Source organism: Tachyglossus aculeatus, chromosome 17, assembly GCF_015852505.1.
Source record: "Tachyglossus aculeatus isolate mTacAcu1 chromosome 17, mTacAcu1.pri, whole genome shotgun sequence".
Lineage (NCBI taxonomy): Eukaryota > Metazoa > Chordata > Mammalia > Monotremata > Tachyglossidae > Tachyglossus > Tachyglossus aculeatus.
The window spans coordinates 15,655,915-15,676,023 of NC_052082.1; the positions used below are offsets into that span (position 1 = coordinate 15,655,915).

Genomic DNA, 20,109 nt, shown 5'->3' on the forward strand with positions numbered 1-20,109 from the left:
AATTGTCAGCTGTGTGACTTCGGGCAAGTCACTTCACTTCTCTGTGCCTCAATTCCCTCATCTGTAAAATGGGGATTAAGACTGTGAGCCCCCCATGGGACAACCTGATCACCTTGTAACCTCCCCAGCGCTTAGAGCAGTGCTTTGCACATAGTAAGCGCTTAATAAATTCCATTATTATTATTGTTCTCTGTGCCAGTTACCTCATCTGTAAAATGGGGAATAAGACTGGAGCCTTATGTGGGACAGGGACTGTGTTCAATCTGTTTTGCTTGTATCTACCCTAGAACTTAGTAAAGTGTCTGATACATAGTAAACACTTAACAAATATCTTAAAAAAAAAAAAGTGGGAAAACAGGATTGTGAACAGTGAGGTCCTATAACACATTTGGGCCACCAGTACCAAAGCAAGTGCATATCACATATTGCTGTGGTGGGGCGGAGCATGTGGTGAGAGTGGATGTCAGCAGGACACCTAAACAAGCCCTCTTCAGTGAGCTGGAGTGGGGAAGCTGTAAATAGGGAATCAGCCAGTCAATGGCATTGATTGAGCACTTTCTGTGTGTAGAGCACCATGCTAAGTGCTCAGGAAGACAGAAGTAACCATAAAATGGGACCTCAAATGACTGTCTTCCATCTCTATTCTACTCTGCCAAGTGCTTAGTACAGTGCTCTTCACACACAGTAAGTGTTCAAAAAATGCCATTAGTTGACTGATGGATTGACATGTGGCGAAACAGTAGACAGTTTGGAGGTAGTGAGAAGACAGGACAGCTTGGTGTGCCAGAATCAGAAATGGGGTGAATTAGAGCAGAGTCTTTGGATAGATCATGACACCAAATGGAAGGAAAAATTAAACTTTTGTGCCATGCATTAAAGATTAAGAAATGTGCCAGGGCAACAAGGGACTGTCTTTTCAGGCATGCATTGGGGAAGGAATTGTCAGTCATGCATTGCCCGTACTCACCACACTTCCCACACAGATAGAAGCTCACCTTCAGTAATATCATTACAAGAACCTCAAGGACAGATGTGTATAAATACGCCTCTAAAAGGGAGTTTTTAAACTGCCTCCAGCATTCTAGTAGATCACACCACTGTTTTTTTAACTGCTCCTTTCAGCTGTTTCCTAATTAAAGCTTGCATTTTTTTCCGTTGGCTTCCTTTCCTAAAATTAAATATCCTTGGTTTGGTATTTTTAGGCTTTCAGCCTCCCCAGCAAAAATGTTAAATTTATCAAGGTCTGGTCATCACTTCCAACTGACTTCCACATCTTCCTCCTGCATCAAGTTCTGTCTCCCTCAAAATTAAATCGAATCAATCAGTCTATTGAGCACTTAGTGTTTGCAAAGCACTTCACTAAAAACATAGGAGAGTACTGCTGAACGCTGCTGGCGAAAGTCTAAACACCATGCCAACCTCGTTCACTTCAAGGTTATCCTTTCCTGTCTTAACTCAGCCCTCTCTTCTGCCAGACAAAACTATTTCTTCTCCCTTATTGACACCCATGCCCATCACCCCCGCCAGCTCTTCCGTACATTCAACTCCCTTCTCAGGCCCCCGGTTCCTCCCCCTCCTCCTTCCCTCACCCCCAACGATCTGGCCTCCTACTTCATTAACAAAATTAAATCCATCAGGTCCGACCTCCCCAAAGTCTCTTCCCCCCTTTCTCCATCCCCCCAGCCCTCAACACTCTCTGCTACTCTCCCATCCTTCCCAGCGGTATCCTCAGAGGAACTCTCCTCCCTCCTCTCAAGTGCTACTCCGGCCACCTGTGCTTCTGACCCCATTCCCTCTCATCTTATGAAATCTCTCGCTCCATCCCTTCTCCCCTCCTTAACTTCCATCTTCAACCGCTCACTCTCCACTGGTTCCTTCCCCTCTGCCTTCAAACATGCCCATGTCTCTCCCATCCTAAAAAAACCCTCTCTTGACCCCACCTCACCTTCTAGTTATCGTCCCGTATCCCTCCTACCATTCCTTTCCAAACTCCTTGAACGAGTTGTCTACACGCGCTGCCTAGAATTCCTCAACGACAACTCTCTCCTCGACCCCCTCCAGTCTGGCTTCCGTCCCCTTCATTCCACGGCAACTGCCCTCTCAAAGGTCACCAATGACCTCCTGCTTGCCAAATCCAACGGCTCATATTCTGTCCTAATCCTCCTCGACCTCTCAGCTGCCGTTGACACTGTGGACCACCCCCTTCTCCTCAACACGCTATCTGACCTTGGCTTCACAGACTCCGTCCTCTCCTGGTTCTCCTCTTATCTCTCCGGTCGTTCTTTCTCAGTCTCTTTTGCAGGCTCCTCCTCCCCCTCCCATCCCCTTACTGTGGGGGTTCCCCAAGGTTCAGTGCTTGGTCCCCTTCTGTTCTCTATCTACACTCACTCCCTTGGTGACCTCATTCGCTCCCACGGCTTCAACTATCATCTCTATGCTGATGACACCCAGATCTACATCTCTGCCCCTGCTCTCTCCCCCTCCCTCCAGGCTCGCATCTCCTCCTGCCTTCAGGACATCTCCATCTGGATGTCCGCCCGCCACCTAAAGCTCAACATGTCGAAGGCTGAGCTCCTTGTCTTCCCTCCCAAACCTTGTCCTCTCCCTGACTTTCCCATCTCTGTTGACGGCACTACCATCCTTCCCGTCTCACAAGCCCGCAACCTTGGTGTCATCCTCGACTCCGCTCTCTCATTCACCCCTCACATCCAAGCCGTCACCAAAACCTGCCAGTCTCAGCTCCGCAACATTGCCAAGATCCACCCTTTCCTCTCCATCCAAACTGCTACCCTGCTCATTCAAGCTCTCATCCTATCCCGTCTGGACTACTGCACCAGCCTTCTCTCTGATCTCCCATCCTCGTGTCTCTCTCCACTTCAATCCATACTTCATGCTGCTGCCCGGATTATCTTTGTCCAGAAACGCTCTGGGCATATTACTCCCCTCCTCAAAAATCTCCAGTGGCTACCAATCAATCTGCGCATCAGGCAGAAACTCCTCACCCTGGGCTTCAAGGCTGTCCATCACCTCGCCCCCTCCTACCTCACCTCCCTTCTCTCCTTCTACTGCCCAGCCCGCAACCTCCGCTCCTCCACCGCTAATCTCCTCACTGTACCTCGTTCTCGCCTGTCCCGCCGTCGACCCCCGGCCCACTTCATCCCCCGGGCCTGGAATGCCCTCCCTCTGCCCATCCGCCAAGCTAGCTCTCTTCCTCCCTTCAAGGCCCTGCTGAGAGCTCACCTCCTCCAGGAGGCCTTCCCAAACTGAGCCCCTTCCTTCCTCTCCCCCTCGTCCCCCCTCCATCCCCCCATCTTACCTCCTTCCCTTCCCCATAGCACCTGTATATATGTATATATGGTTGTACATATTTATTACTCTATTTATTTATTTATTTATTTATTTTACTTGTACATTTCTATCCTATTTTATTTTGTTGGTATGTTTGGTTCTGTTCTCTGTCTCCCCCTTTTAGACTGTGAGCCCACTGTTGGGTAGGGACTGTCTGTATGTGTTGCCAATTTGTACTTCCCAAGCGCTTAGTACAGTGCTCTGCACATAGTAAGCGCTCAATAAATACGATTGATTGATTGATACAATATAACAATTGGTAGACATGTTCCCTACCCACAGTGAGCTTAAAGACTATTATCTTTCCTTGTAGGTCCTAAGACAAGTCATTTATCTTGTTCAAAAGTTGATTTTCCTATGTCTGTGTGTTGGCCAACATTACTTCCTGCCCTAGTTTATAAATCAGGCTTGGGCTATTTGGGGGGCTTGTGGCATTTTAGGGGCCGAGCTTCATCCTTCCATTGGAGTGGATAATGGGTCAAGTGGGAAATGCCTTTTAAACACAGAAGCAGCGTGGCCTAATGGATAGAGCACGGGCCTGAGAGTCAGAAGGACCTGGGTTCTAATCCTGATTCTACCACTTGGTCTAGTCACTTCACTTTTCTATGGCTCAGTTACCTCATCTGTATAATGGGGATTGAGACTGTGAGCCCCATGTTGGACAGGGACTGTGTTCAACCCAATTTGCGTATATCCACCCCAGTGCTTAGTAAAGTGCCTGGCACATAGTAAACACTTAACAAATATCATTGTTATTATTATCACTGTTATTTTAACACGTTTGAGAACACTGGGGACTTTTTATGCACAGAGAACATGGGAGAGAATGGTTAAGGTTGACTTTGAAAGTTTGTCTCCCCCTTGTAACTTGTAAACTATTTGAGGGCAGGGACTGACTTCACTATACAGTAACAAATAATATTGTGGTATTTGTTAAAATCTTACTATGTTCCAAGCACTGTGCATCAGGCACAATCCTTGTCCCATGTGAGGATCTCAATCTAAATTGGGGAGGGTGGACAGGTATTGAGTCCCCCCTCACTGATAAGGAGACTGAGGCACAGAGAAGTTACATGAGTTGCCCAAGGTCACACAAAGTGGCAGAGCTTGGATTAGTCTTGTGCTCTTTCCACTAGACTTTGCTGCTTTTATTATGTACATCCAAGCACCTAAAACAGTGCAATGCCTAAAAAATGGCACTCAATAAATACTAGTGGTAATATGAGTTTGCAGTCCCCCCAGTCTCATCCAAGAGAAGCAGCGTGTCCTATGTGTAGAGCCCTGAGTCTGGGAGTCAGAAGGACCTGGGTTCTAATCCCTGCTCTGCCACTTGTCTGCTCTCTGACCTCGGGCAAGTCACTTAACTTCTCAGAGCCTCAGTCACCTCATCTGTAAAATGGGGATTGAGACTGTGAGCTCCATATGGGACATGGACTGTGTCCAACCTGATTAGGTTGTACCTATCACATTGCTTAGAAGAGTGCCTAGCACGTAGTAAGCACCTAACAGATGTCACTTAAAAAAAGTTTTAAGTTTTAAGATCACTTTCCTCATCCTAAGACATTAGTCATTTTTTGTTCAAGTTTGGAATTTCCATCTAATGGGATTCCATGATCCTATCCTTGTCCCCTCCTATTTTTGTATGTTATTCTTTGTTTTCGTTACCCCGATCCTTTCTCTCTCTATCTCTGTCCTAATCTGAGGGCCGATCCTGGTGTTTCCTATAGAGAATAGCATTATCTTCATCATACTCTATATGCTTGTATATATTACAGAAGAATATGTATGGTGGTGGATAGATAGAGATATCAGTATCTCTATCCACTGTAGACTGTAAGATCATTGCAGGCAGGGAATGGGTCTGCCAACTCTGTTGTAATGTATTCTTCCAAGCACTTATAGTAATAATAATAATAATAGTATTTGTTAAGCGCTTACTGTGTGTGAAGCATTGTTCTAAGCGCTGGGGAGGATACAAGGTGATCAGGTTGTCCCACGTGGGGCTCACAGTCTTCATCCCCATTTTACAGATGAGGTAATTGAGGCTCAGAGAAGTTAAGCAGCTTGCCCAAGGTCACAAAGCAGACATATGGTGGAGTTGGGATTAGAACCGACGACCTCTGACCCCCAAGCCCAGGCTCTTTCCACTGAGCCAAGCTGCTTCTCTAATACAGTGCTAAGCACATAGTAAATGCTCAATAAATACCAATGATATTGATGGATATGTGTATCTACTCACATGCATACACAAACGGCAACACTGTGTCTCACGTTCCTTTCTTTTTTTCCTTCCCATCACCATGGCTGTCACAAACTGCCAAGCCTACCAAGTGACCCATTTTACTCTATCATTAATGGTAAGATTTGCATATTTTGGCTTTGTTCTTTGCCAGTTTCCACATCTGCCAGCTTTCTTTTTAGATGAGCTGTATAATCAGCCTTCATTGTTTCCCTCAAATGCTCCGTTAGATTCTCTTCAAACTATCTCGGTGATCCTATGACTTGAACCTGACTCTCTCAGGGGTTGTCAATTTGCACCTCATGCTTTTTCATGCCCATCAGTGTTCCCCTGGTTTGTAGTCTAATCATTGCTTTACCATGTTTTTCATTCTTAGTGTCAGCAACCTGGTATTTTATTTCTCAGGTAATATTGGCTACTAGGAGCATTACCCTGATGTTGACCTGTTTGTATAGATGGTGGCTTCTTTTTTGTTCATGTTTAACCACAAGCGAATGGAATTTGTTTTCACAGGGTGTTGGTTGACATTAGTTATGAAGGCAGAAAATACCACGAGGTCCAAGGTGGAGGTTTGATAAGCTCAAAAAAAGCAGCTGCCTAGTGAGAAAAGAAGTAGTGTTGCCTAGTAGAGAGAGCAAAGGCCTAGGAGTTCAGAGGATTCAGATTCTAGAATGGGCCTAGGTTTTAATTGTGACTCCACCACATGCCAGCTGTGTGGCCTTGGGCAAGTTGCTTAACTTCTTCGTGTCTGTGCCTCAGTCTCCTCATCTATAAAATGGAAATTAAGTAACTGTTCTCCCTCCCCTTTAGACTGTGATGAGCCCCATGTGGGACAAGGATTGTGTCTGACTTGATTATCTTGTATCTACCCCAACTCTATGCTTGGAGCATAAAAAGTGCTTATTAAATTCCACAATAAGACTGTGGATGAGATCATGGGGAAGCAGTGTTTCCTTGTGGATAGAGCATGGGCTTAGGATTCAGAAGGCCATGGGCTCTAATTCTGGCTCTGCCATTTGTCTTCTGTGTGACCTTGGGCAAGTCACAACTTCTCTGTGCTTCAGTTACCTCACTTGTAAAATTGGAATTAAGACTTTGAGCCTCTTGTGGGACATGGACTGTGCCCAACCTGATTTGTTAGTATTTACCCAGGGCTTAGAACAGTGTGTAGCACGTAGTGAGTGCATAAATACCGGAAAAAAATAGTGGTGGATAATGGGTTACTTGAGGGAAAGTTAGACTTGTAGAGTGGAAAAATTAGGGCCAAGGCTGAACAGGGTGGATTTCTAGGGAGGGCTGCCATCTTTCAGGTTCTCCAAAAGTCTTGTTTCCACTGTTGGAGACAGAATACCAGGTACAGGTGAATCAGGTTAGACACAATCCTTGACCCACAGTGGGCTGACAGTCTAAGTAGGAGGGAGAATGGGAAAACTCAGGCACTGAGAAGTTAAGTGACTTGCCGAGGGTCACACAACAAGCATTTGCAGAGCAGGGATTAGAACTGAGGTCCTCTGACAACTAGGCCTGTGTTCTTTCCACTTGGCCATGCTGCTTCTCAAGGTTGTCTTGTGCTCTCCCAATGTACAGCAATCAGCCATTAATGAGCTTGTAAATCACCAGGTGAGGTCTTATTTTAGCCCCTGGCCCATAAGCCCCATTTCCCGACTGATGAAACCACAGCAAAATGTGATAAAGAGCAGCAATAAAGCAGTAGCAAGTGCAGGCAAATTTGATAATAAAAACTGCCCTCTTTGTTAATGAGGCTGTTGGGAATATGCCGGCTGCAATCATTCTGAATGAATTTTAGTAATTCTTTATTATTTATTAAAGCAAGCGCTTAGTACTGTTCTTGCACTCTGCATATTTAGAACTGGTGCCATCCCCACATTATATCAGACCAGCTTTCCATACAGTGGGGTGACATAACCAGCCCACCTTACCCATGAGGCACCGAGACAGTAAGCAACTTGCCCCAAGCCTCTTAAGTAGAAACAGACTTAAAGACTCTAGTTCGTACTTGGGAGCCCCCTGGGCAGGATTTGTTGTCTGTAGTTTGAACCTTCTTCCTTCTTTCCAGAGCAGTTTCCAGGTGGATATGAGCTTCTCCATTGCCTCATCTCAGAGAATCTACCATTGCCTGTGCCTCACCCTACCGACTTGTCTGTCTGCCCATGCTCTTTTGCAACAAGGACCCAAACAGCAAGAAACAATCTTGCTTTCCTGGAATATTATTCTTCCGAGGGGCTATTCTAAGCTGTTAGGGAATTCTCCCAATTGGTGTGTAAGGTCCCGCACCAAATATTATCGATTCACTACATCCCCTCAGTTTCTCAGGGCCCTTTCCAGATTTGCTGCCAATTCCACTCATGATCTGACTTAACAGGAATAGTTGGGGGAAGCCATGCTGAAAACCATGCTTGATTTCTCTCAAACAGGCTCTTCGCTGCATAATCTGTAACCTTGAGGGGGTGGTCCAAGATGGCTGTGACCATCTGTTGCCACGTATGATTTTTTTTTTTACATGATTCCCAAACTAAGAAATACCAGAGAGATTGCCAGTCTGCATCAGTCAATCAATCAATCCCCCATCTTCATCCCCCCTACTCCTCTGCTCTACCCCCTTCCCTGCCCCACAGCACTTGTGTATATTTGTACATATTTATTACTCTATTGATGTGTACATATCTATAATTCTGTTTATCTGTTGATGCTATTGATGCCTGTCTCCCCCTTCTAGACTGTGAGCCCATTGTTGGGTAGGGATTGTCTCTGTTGCCGAATTGTACTTTCCAAGTGCTAAGTACAGTACTGTGCACACAATAAGCGCTCAGTAAATATGATTGAATGAATGAACTAAATTAGCAGACATGTACCCTGCCCATGATGAACTTGCAGCCTAGAGGATGAAAGCCAACCATCTTACAACACCAGAACGTAACTCTCCCCTGTTCCCTACGGCCAAACTAACTCCCCCCCCCCCCCCCCACCCCCCCCCCCCCCGCCCCCCGGGATTTCTGGATGATTGGCTTTCACTTAGTTATCTTATAATGATCTTGATGAACCCTGAGTTAAGGAGTCACACAGTAGTGTGTCAGTGCACAAGCTCACAACCATTTCTTTCAGCATTGCACCCCATATGTTTTCAGAAAAAACATCCCTAATTTGCAACAGCTTTCTGTCCAAATCACAAAATGAAACACATGCTGTGGCAGAACTGAATGTGTTCGGTTATGTTTTTGTGTTTATTTGCAGAAGCCATTATTGTTGCTATATCATCATCATGATTGTCCATGACATTTATTGACAGTAGCACCTTCTGTCTTGGGCAGAGCATTACACTAAACCAAGACACTCGGAAACATTGTATCCTGCCCTGGAAGAGTTTACACTTTTATAGAGAAAGCAGAAACAAATTGCAGAAGAAACATTAGTCAAAAGAGTAAAAACATATATACAAATGCAAATATAAACCATTAAATAGATAATAAGGACATAAACAGATACACACAAGATTTGCAAGCTGAGGATATTTCTAAATTCATTTTCCCCTCTGTTTTCTACTCCTGCCTTCTAACTCTTACATTTCCTACCATAGTTTGATATTTGACTTTCAAAAATATTCTTTTTAAAGAGTGATTAATGAGTAGTTGGAGGGTTTATCTGAGCGTAATGCTTTGAATTCTTTGGAGAGAAGGAGGTGAATAAGTAAGAACACGCCAGTTTTTCTAGCCTAAAAGCACCACTAAATCATAAATAGTTATGAAGCTTAGGTCTGGCTCAGTCAAAACGAATGTATGAAGTGCAATCAGTCAGGAGTTTTAAAAATTCAAATCTTAACTGAATTATTCATAAATACTGTACTTGGGTAATCTCAGTTGTGTTTGTTAATGTGTTTAATTTCAAATGCCTTTACCAGAACACTTTTATAAATGTGATTTAAAGTAGCTAAAAAAAGTTAAATTTGGGGAAGACCTTGCAACATAAAATTGTCTGCTCACCTAGCAAATGTTGTTATGAATCCTCCCTCTAGCACAGTCTTCTGTCCAAGAAATGCTGCTTTGATATATGAACTTTGCCAGACCATCAGTTGTCTTTTCTTAAAAACAGTTTGGAGCCAGCAAGTTTCCCCTGCCTTCCTCCCCAACTCCAAAAAAGTGGGGCCAACCAAAAAGCTTGATTTCAGTTGCGGGAAGCCTAGCTGTTTGCCCAAGAGATTATCTCAGCACCTGAGGTGAGGTCAACATGGCCTGCTTCAGACATTTGGCCTTCTTGAGTCAGGGAAAGATTAGCTGCCCCCTCCCAGTCCATTATGATAGCATAGAGAAGTCTGTTCAAACTCTTGATCCTAGGATATTTCTCTGAGGGGAGGGGAGACCCTTGATACCCACCTCACTGCCCAACAAGGAAGCTTGTTGAGGGCAGGGAATGCATTTGTTATATTGTTGTGTTGTACTCTCCCAAGTGCTTAGTACAGTGCCCCGCACATAGGTAAGTGTTCAGTAAATACAGTTGATTGATTTCACCTTTTTAATTCCCCATCTCCCTCCTGACTGAGCACCCCAAAGCAATCACCTTAGTCGCTACCATCTGAAATCAGCCTGGCGGGGAACAATAAGTCCCGTGAAAAACTTCCAGTTTCTTGTTGGCCGTATGTCAGAAAGTGATGCATGGGTTACAAGGTGAACAGCGAGAATAGTTCCTCGTTAGGGCCCTGGGAGGCTCTGAGAATGGGAGCTGTAATATATCAGCCCTAACCCGGAGATTCGTTTTTCCTCTCAGCCTGGGTGATTCAATGCAAGTGAACAGTGGAGCTGTTCACAGCCATTCACAGCAAAAGCAAAATAATGGTGCAGTCTGTGTCTCTGCATAATTAATCATTGTCTGGGGAGAATACCCTACCTTTCCTGTGGCAACAGTGGATACTTGCTCTGCTGGTCTTTTCTTTCCTTGATAATGGAGTCCTTTCTTTCACCTGCTCCGCTGTGACTTGCTGATGCCAATAGACGTCAAAACCCGGAGAATTGTTTGTACCTGTCAGGGCTGTGTGTTTGCCTTTTCACTCCCTGCGTTTTGTCACCAGCTTGTTGATGGTCACTGCGGGATTAGCTTGCTAAAAGCAGGAAGAATAGAAATGTGATTACCCAGCTAAACAAATATATGGCAGGCCAGGAGCTAGTTCCCACCCCAAGTCTGGTAATACAGTACAGGAAGGAATACGGGTGCCAAAAGGGGAAAAGATATTGGAGTGAAATTCAATGCTTTCAGGCCTCCACCAGCCTCACCTACAGGGAACATCTAAACGTGTGGGTTTGAGGAATTTTTTTTAACGATAAAATATGGGGAGTAATTATGAGGTATTTAACTTAAAAAATAGGTAGAATGTCGATTTAAATTTTTGAAAGTGTCAAAGCCTAAAATTTTGGGTTTTTGTTTTAGTGTCTTCGGGGGGAGGAGGAAGTGGAGGACATTTTGGGGTGATGGGTAGTAGTAATGGTATTTGTTGGGTGCGAATTGAGTGTAATGCACTAAGGGAGAAGACAGCAGGAGCACCCAAAGAACTTATGTTCTTGAAGAAAGAGTGGAAGGTTCTGCCCTCAGCAATGTCTCCCTCTCTCTTTCCTGGCATTCCTGGGGCTCTCAGGGATTCACCTATCAGCTTAGCCTCAGAGGTTTGGGAAGATAGAGGGAAAAGATGAGGAGAAGGACTATATTAGGTGGAAGCAGGAAGGAGGAAGAGCAGGAACTGAGAAACAGTGAGTGGCAGCAAAGCAACTGAAGTGGCCAGGTGGGAGCAGAGCTTATAACCACCTCTGGGTGCTGATACAGTCTGGACTGTTTCTGGTTTAACACAAATTAAAAAAAAAACAGTGGGAGGGGAGATAGCTAGCCAGTTAAAATGCTGCTGACCCCTTGACCACATTCTCCCTCTTGCCTGGAGCTCCCTCCCACTTTGTAGCCTTTCAAAAATCTCATCTCCTCCAAGAGGCCTTCCCTGGTTAAGCCCTTATTTCTCCCACTCCCTTTCCCTTCTACATCACCCTTGCACTTGAATTTTACCCATTAAACACTTGCTATTCACCCCACCCTCAGGCCCACAGCACATATGTACTTATCCATAATTTATTTTAATGTCTTTCTCCCCCTGTAAACTAAGAGGTCCTGGTAGGCAGGGAACTTATTTAACAATTCTGTTGCATCGTACTCTCCCAAGGGCTTAGTCCAGTGCTATGCATACAGTAAGCACTCAATAAATACCACACTTAGGGATGCAGTGCCATTCAGTGTAATCAGAAAGTTGCTCCTTAAGGGACTCAGTTGGTCTTTTGCCTGTAATTCTTTGTCTTCATAGGACTTTTAGGTACTACAAGACCAGAGTACAACAGTAGTGGCAGCCTGCAAAAAAGACTGATCTGCACCTAGGATTATCTCCCCGTAGCCCTTGGCTTTTAAGGAATATCAAGAAATCTCCATCTTCTGAAAGACTGTTGTGGAGGAGGGAAGTGAGACTATTAAGGGTTTCTCACTTGTCAGATCAAAAGAGGTTACTCCCCTCCTCAAAAATCTCCAGTGGCTACCAATCAACCTATGCATCAGGCAAAAACTCCTCACCCTGGGCTTCAAGGCTGTCCATCACCTTGCCCCCTCCTACCTCACCTTCCTTCTCTCCTTCTACAGCCCAGCCCGCACCCTCCGCTCCTCTGCCGCTGATCTCCTCACTGTGCCTCGTTCTCACCTGTCCCGCCGTCCACCCCCGGCCCACGTCCTCCCCCTGGCCTGGAATGCCCTCCCTCCCCACATCCGCCAAGCTAGCTTTCTTCCTCCCTTAAAAGCCCTACTGAGAACTCACCTCCTCCAGGAGGCCTTCCCAGACTGAGCCCCCTCCTTCCTCTCCCCCTCCTCCCCCTCTCCATCCCCCCCTTACCTCCTTTCCCTCCCCACAGCACCTGTATATATGTATGTATGTTTGTATTTATTACTCTATTTTATTTGTACATATTTATTCTATTTATTTTATTTTGTTAATATGTTTTGCTTTGTACTCTGTCTCCCCCTTCTAGACTGTGAGCCCACTGTTGAGTAGGGACCGTCTCTATATGTTGCCAACTTGTACTTCCCAAGCGCTTAGTACAGTGCTCTGCACACAGTAAGCACTCAATAAATACGATTGAATTACGATTGAAAGGAGGTCCTTCTCAGGCCACGGTCATTTGGCCTTTTGGAAGCTCACACGGCAGCAATCAACTCTCCCAGTTCCTGACCTGTTAAGTGTGGGGCAGTTCTCCATGTCCATTTTAGGAAATATTTGACTGCAGTGGGCATGCCTCACCGAACTGAAGGATTGGCCATGTGGAATATGTTTACTGAGTTAAGAGTCCTGATTCTGGAGGTCACATTACCTGGTGCTTTAGGAAAGGAACCGTTGTGTTCTGCCTTTGATGTTTGCTGCTTCTTCACTGGGGTGTGTGACATTGTCCAGTCTGAAGTGCCATGGTTTGAGATATGATCCAGGAGAGAGTTTTGAACTGAGTAAAAAGTTGGAAAATAGAATCTTGCAAGAAAGATAAAAAGCTTTGGATTACAGGATTCGGTCTGAGGGAGAAAACTGAGGGGTGTTTTAATCTTCCTTTTAAAGTGTAAGGGGGGGGTAATTATAGGTCTTCTGCCCATTGTGAAAGGGCAGGAGGCAATAGACTCAGGTTACAATAGGGCATTTAGGTGGAAGAAAAAATTCTGGACAAATTGATGAGGAAGAACTGTTGATGGAAAGCGTAGTTAAAATAGGGATTAAGAGATGCTGTGGTGTTGTGGAAAGAACCTGAAGTTAGGTATCAAGAGACATGAGAGAAGTAGCATGGCCTAGTGGAAAGAGCATGGACCTGTGGGTTTTTACCAATTCTGACACTTACCTGCTGTTTGACCTTGGGCAAGTCACTCAATCTGTCTGTGCCTCAATTTCCTCATCTGTAAAATGGGGATAAGATACTTGTTCTCCCTCCCCCTTAGACTGTGAGACTCATGTGGGACAGGACCATGTTTGACCTGAATGTCTTTTACCTACCCCAGAACTTATCACAGTGCTTGTCACATAGTAAGATCCAAAAAATACCGCAGTCATTATTATTGTTATTATTATTATCTGTATTTTAATACCACCTAGTCTTTTGACATAGCTAGATGGTACTTGGCAAAGATTCCATTTCTCCCCCTGAGTTTCCTCATCTGTGAAGTAGGGGTAAGAATACCTGTTCTCCTTATGTCCCAGGAATACTGAGAAGAGAAAAGAGATAACAGGTGTGCAAGTGGGGAGATTCCATGCTTCCAACTGAATTTTGCAGTAATAATAATTTTATTATCACCGTATTTGTTAACTGCTTACTATGTGTCAAGCACTGTTCTAAGCACTGGGATAGATACAAGTTAATCAGGCCAGATACAGTCCCTGTCTCATGTGGGGTTCCCAGTCTAAAATACAATCATAAATATGGTATTTGTTATCTATGCACTATGTGCCATGCACCATACTAAGTTTTGGAGTAAATTCAAGATTATCTGGTTAGACATAGTCCCTGTCCGACATGGGGCTCACAGTCTAAGGGGGAGGGAGAAGGGGAGGTGAAAAAGGAGACATAGGGAGATGAGTGAGATGGCAGGGATTTAAAATGGCTTGAGTTGGGCTCAATCATAAACACAGAAATCCAGCATTTCTCCAAACTCAAACTTCAGGAGCCAAAAATGATACTTTTAATATAAAAGATGGATATTCATAATTGGGAAAATCAATCTATTGAGTTTATTGAGCATTTACTATGTGCAGAACACCATACTAAGCACTTGGAGAGCACAACACAACAGAGTTAACAGACACATTCCCTGCCCACAACGTGCATACAATCTAGAGGAAAAGCTGTGGTTGGAAGGGAAAGCCATGAGTGTATGTATACATGAAATGATGGCATCCTCTGAGTGAAGTTGAGGGGCTCACTTCTGTGGAGAACTTTAAGAACAGGATGGATATTCATGGATCCTACATGGTGTAGGTGAAGCTGACTTCTTGGAGGAGGGATGAGGGAGAATTATTGTATATCACTGTTACCTGTTTAGCCCACCCGAGGTAATAATTCCTTCAGGAAAATTCAATTCTGGTGTGAGACATAAGTGAATGTGCTTTTCAGGATGTTTCCTTTCTCTTCCTTTTTTAAAAATCAGATACTGCCGTTTCTTCAAAAATGGGCGAAATAGAGCAGAAGCCAACTACAGGATCACGGCTAGGAGCTCCAGAGAATGCTGGGATCAGTACCTTGGAACATGGCCAGAAACCACCGTCCACCCCACCAGGAAAACTTATTTCCATTAAAATCCAAATGCTGGATGATACACAAGAAACGTTTGAAGTTCCGGTAAGTTAGCTGTAATGCGAACACACATACCTGTCCCTGCCTATTCGAAAAGGATCTGGGGTTCAGAAACCCATGATTTGATAGTTTGGATTCAATTTCTATTCGATTGGTGACTAATATATGATGGGAGAGCCCTGTTCTGACTCCTGCTGGATTAGTGATTAGAAGGTCACAGATCAAAGGGCCAGTGTCTCAAAGCTTCTTGGGCTGAGAATTGTTGCTGTTGTTGTCTTATGCTGTCAAGTTGTGTCCTACCCATAGTGACGCCACGGACACATCTCTCCCAGAACTCCCCACCTCCATCTGCTATCGTTCTGGTAGTGTATCCATAGAGATTTCTTGGTAAAAATATGGAAGTGGTTTACCATTGCCTCCTTCCACGCAATCAACTTGAGTCTCCCCCCTCGACTCTCTCCCATGCCACTGCTGCCCAGCACAGGTGAGTTTTGACTTGTAGCAGATTGCCTTCCACTCGACAGCCACTGCCCAAGCTGAGAGTAGACCAGCAGAAAACAGAGAAATGAAGGCCAGCAGGTGATGGAAAGGGAAAGAGAATAAGAATTGAAGAGCCTGTCCAAGGCTTCAGGAGAGAGATCACCTTGAAACCTTATTAAAAGTCACCTTTCTGGAGTGGAGAGAGGGGTTTTGGTTTGTAGCATGAACGAGTTTTTAAGGGGCAAGAATCATTCCTCTGACTTAAAGGATTTTGATGTGGTAAGTTAGTAAAGCTCTCCAGTGCTTCCTGGGTTCAGAACACTGAACTGGGGCCTGAAATGTCTACAGAGGAAGCACAATCTCTGTTTTTCTTCTAAAGGGAATTGGGTTCACACATTTTTGGAGGATTCATTTGTTTGATTTTTTCACTGTATGGCTTAGTAATGGTGAAGGGCCTAGGATAACATCAACCCTATTTTTTTGGAAAGGGTATAGTTTGAGCTAAAACCACCAACTATTTTGTACCACCATTTTCTGTTATGAAATGGCAAGATACCTAGATTTTTCTCCAATCTCCCAAAGACCGGGAAAAGACACTTTGATGAACATATTAATCTGTTGATCTTATAAAATGTGTTGCAAGGGAAAAAAATCTGTGCTTCAGCTATTTATTATTAGACTTTTTGACTCTATGTTGCCAGAGTAGTTGTCATAGAATAGTAAGGTATTTGAACAGGTTCGTGAGGTATTTACATTTCAGCTCTTCCTATTTATGAAGTGCCTGTTATGAACTTTGAAACCAAGGTTTCTCCAAACACATTGTGTGAGATGATATTTCCTGTTCATGTTTTAGAGCATCTATCAAACAATATATGAGACACAGTAAACACTGGGTATTACTGCAGTTCCTCACATTCTCTCACCAAAGAAGGTAATCTTATATCCCAGAAGATATTTTTAAATTTAAAGACTGTTTCCCCATTACTCTATCATGCTGGGTACTTTAATGGGTAATATTTCTTCTTTGGGATTACTCCTTTGTCTGCAAAGGACCAAAATTAAACCATTAAGTAAACTTAGATATAAAGGAAAGGGCTTTGGTTGGGCAAAAATGCGTGAAAGAGGAAAATATTACTTTTAATTCTAGCATTTTCAGTAAGAAGAATTTATGGGATTTTTTTCCTGAATGACTTAACCCTTCCTACTCTGATCCAGAAACCCAAAATACATTTTTATAATTATGTGAATTTTGGAGGTGTCTCTTTTTTTTTTAGAAATTGTTTCTGAGGTAGAAATGGATGTATTTGTACTATGGAGGAAGAATCGTATATTTTGTTATTTTACTAACAAATGTACATGCAAATAATAACAAAGTATATGCTGTCTTAGGGTATATAGTCTTAAAATTTTCACTAATATTTCCCAGAACCCTGCCTTTTCTTTGCCTAGGTGGCAATATGTTAGAATGTGGGCGGAGCTGTGAAATGTTTATGGGGAAGAGGAAACTTGTGGATATATTGAGGTTTGAAACTCAAAGTCAGTAAACATAACTACTGTATTAGTGCAGCAAGGAAGTTTCTCGGTTATCATCTCCTGACCTAACCCACATGCAAGAGAATCACCCTCAGTCTGTCCCTTCACATCTCTCAAGCAGCTTCAGATGGATGACCACTTAAATAATTTTGACATTTAATATTGTCATCATTGCTCATTATTGTAAATTTTACCACCGAGTTTTCAAGTAGAATGAACAAATATCAATCAATGATTTTTACTGAGAGTCTACAGTGTGCAGAGCACTATACTAGCACATAGGAAAGTACAGTATAGTAGAGTTAATCCCTGCCTTCAGGGACCTTGCATTCTAGTGGGGTTTACAATAAACGGGAACATTCCTTTTGAGGTCCACGCCCGGGAGAATTTATGAGCTTTTCTCAAAGAAAGGTGCTTAATACAGTGCTCTTTGCACATAGTAAACACTCAATAAGTACAATTGATCATTGCAGCGATATGTTGGCAGGAGTCTCATCCGCTTTGTTTTTTGTCGAAAGTATTTGTCAAACCAGCCAATTTGTGTTCTCAATTTACTGTTGGTGAGAAGATGAAAGCAAAAATCTTTCTAATTTCTGCACATACATTTTTAGCTTTCAGCAGAAAATGCTACTGTTGGCCATTAGGAACTATTATAACTTGACAGTAAAACAGCTGGAAAGCATCAAGTCTAACCAGTAAATTGTTCTTATCATAGTGCTTACTGAATGAGACTGCTGTTAGACCAAACAGAATGCTTCTTACTGAATGAGACTGCAGTTAGACCAAACAGAATGCTTCTCTATCTGTGCAACTGCTCTGTCTTGAAATATTTAAAATCTCTTAAATTTGTTTCTATTGACCCATCAGAGCCAGGTATCACTCAGTGGATAATTCAGTTTCATTTCCCTTTTGTTTTCCATTTTGATTTCCAAATTTGCAGCAGCAGATTCTTACTGTGGAGGCCTATATATGGCATATAAATAAATGACGGAAATGTACAAAAGTGCAGTGGGGTGGGGTAAATGAAGCGTACAAATCCCAGTGTAAGGGTGATGCAGAAGGGAGGAGGCGGAGAAATGAGGGCAGAATCTGGGAAGGCCTCCTGGAGGAGATGGGATTTTAATAAAGTTTTGAAGGTGGTGAGAGGGATCGTGGGTTCTAAGGGAAACGGTTAAAGCAGTCGGCAAGACAGTGAAGCCCGGAGCGCTGGCTCTGGGGGCTGAGTTCGGTGGCCCCTGGTCCCTCTGGGCTCTGTCATCAGGGGCCCGGGTGCTCACCAGGGGCTCTGACCTCTGGGGCACAGACACAAGGGTCTTCGCTGCTCTGTGGTGGAGGGAGGGGGACATTCGTAAAGGAGAGGGGTGACGGGAGGGAGGGAGGGCGCGGTGGGGGTGGTCGGCATCGTGGAGGTTGGAGGTGAGAATATTCACACCTGCCTCATTTTCTTCTCCTTAGATGCTCAGGAAATATAATATAAAAGCCCAGTCACATTTGCACTGAGGCAGATGATTGAATATTAAGGTTGCTTTCTTTACAACCCATGGGGCTTTGGGAAAACGGGGCAGCTGAAATGGAGGCTCAGGAACCCCTTAGCTGGAAAGCGACAGTTTACTGGCCTCCTGATTGTTGTGATCAGCCCAGGGCCACGTGTATCCTTCCAAATATAGGAGGGCAGGTTCTTTGATTTTTACTCAGTTTGTTTTTGTGGTATTTGTTAAGGGCTTATTCATTCATTCATGCATACAGTCGTATTTATTGAGTGCTTACTGTGTGCAGAGCCCAAGCGGTTCATTCAGTAGCCTGGACACAGTAGGTGTATAATAAATACCACTGATTAATTGATGATTTGTCTTCATAATCTCTAGCTGTTCCTTTTTTTATGTGGTACTTGTTAAGCACTTATTTCTGTGCCAGGCACTGTACTAAGTGCTATGGTAGATGCAAGTTTATCAGCTTGGACACCGTCCATGTCCCACAGTCTTAATCCCCATTTGTCAGGTGACGTAACTGAGGCAGAGAGAGGTAACTGTCTCCCCCTTCTAGACTTCTGTCTCCCCCTTCTAGACTTCTGTCTCCCCCTTCTAGACTGTGAGCCCACTGTTGGGTAGGGACAGTCTCTATATGTTGCCAACTTGTACTTCCCAAGTGCTTAGTACAGTGCTCTGCACACAGTAAGCACTCAATAAATACGATTGAATGAATGAATGAATGAATGTCCTCCTCATGCAGACAGTTGGGATATACCACCAGAATCAGTCATTTTTCCTTTGGGAAAATTCTTCTAAGAACACTAATTTCTTTCTCTGAAGATTTGATTTCTTGGGCTTTTGTTTTTGTGTTATAGTTGGTTTATTTGGTTTTTAAGGTTGGTCTCATAGCTGAACTAGTCATAGGATCCAAATGCTTTGTTTTCCAGAACGAGTAACTAAATCATCCTCCCCAAGTCCATCTGTTCCTGACGTTTTTTTTAAAACTCCTTCATATGATCTGTGGAGTAGGCAAGAAATCTGAGTTCTTGCCCAATAACCATGGTGGCTGCCTCTTTTCTCATCGACTCCTTCGTATTAGGGCCCTTCGTGGGACATCTTGGGACTACTGAGTCTGATTGACTTGAGGGCCAGATTTTGCTGGGCCCTCCAAGAATCTGACCTGGGTCAGTTTGAGTTCAGATGTCTCTCAGGGCTCCAGTTTCCTCTGCATTTATGACTGTGTTTGGGGCAGGACAGTGCACTGCAATGTAGCTGGGGTGACGCTATGCAGCTGCCTGCCTCTCCCACCTCTTGGAAGAGAAAGCAAGATGGACTTGGATGCTGGGGAGCCCTAGCTGACTCCTTTGGTATCTGGGTGGGAGCTACAGGATTATGGAATGGGTTTTCCCCTGATACCCCTTTTTAGAGCTGAAAGTAGTGGTGCCGCCTTTGGCTTGTTCTAGGCCCAAGCTACATATAGACGAGTGGCTTTGCTGGGACATTATTTTTCATCTCTTCGACCAGTGTGGAAGAGATTTCCCCTCACAGTGCCTTGATTCAGTGTTCATTGTTTTAATCCCTGATTTATGCCTTTCTCTCAATTCTAGAGTCCGTTATTCGTATTCAGTTGCTGCAGTGGCTTATAATGAGCTCAGTTTGGGCAGGGAGCGTGTCTGTTTATTATTAT

At 44.0% G+C, this 20,109-nt stretch overlaps 1 protein-coding gene across 2 annotated transcripts in view; it reads left to right on the top strand.

Annotated features, from left to right (window-relative positions):
* Nucleotides 1–20,109, top strand: part of FARP1 (FERM, ARH/RhoGEF and pleckstrin domain protein 1) — a 254,847-nt gene that overhangs the window by 42,176 nt on the left and 192,562 nt on the right. For both annotated transcript variants that reach the window (XM_038758862.1, XM_038758863.1), the window contains exon 2: nucleotides 14,795–14,985. In XM_038758862.1, the coding sequence (XP_038614790.1) occupies nucleotides 14,815–14,985 (171 nt within the window). In that variant the 5' untranslated portion in view covers nucleotides 14,795–14,814. The remainder of the gene's footprint in view (nucleotides 1–14,794; nucleotides 14,986–20,109) is intronic.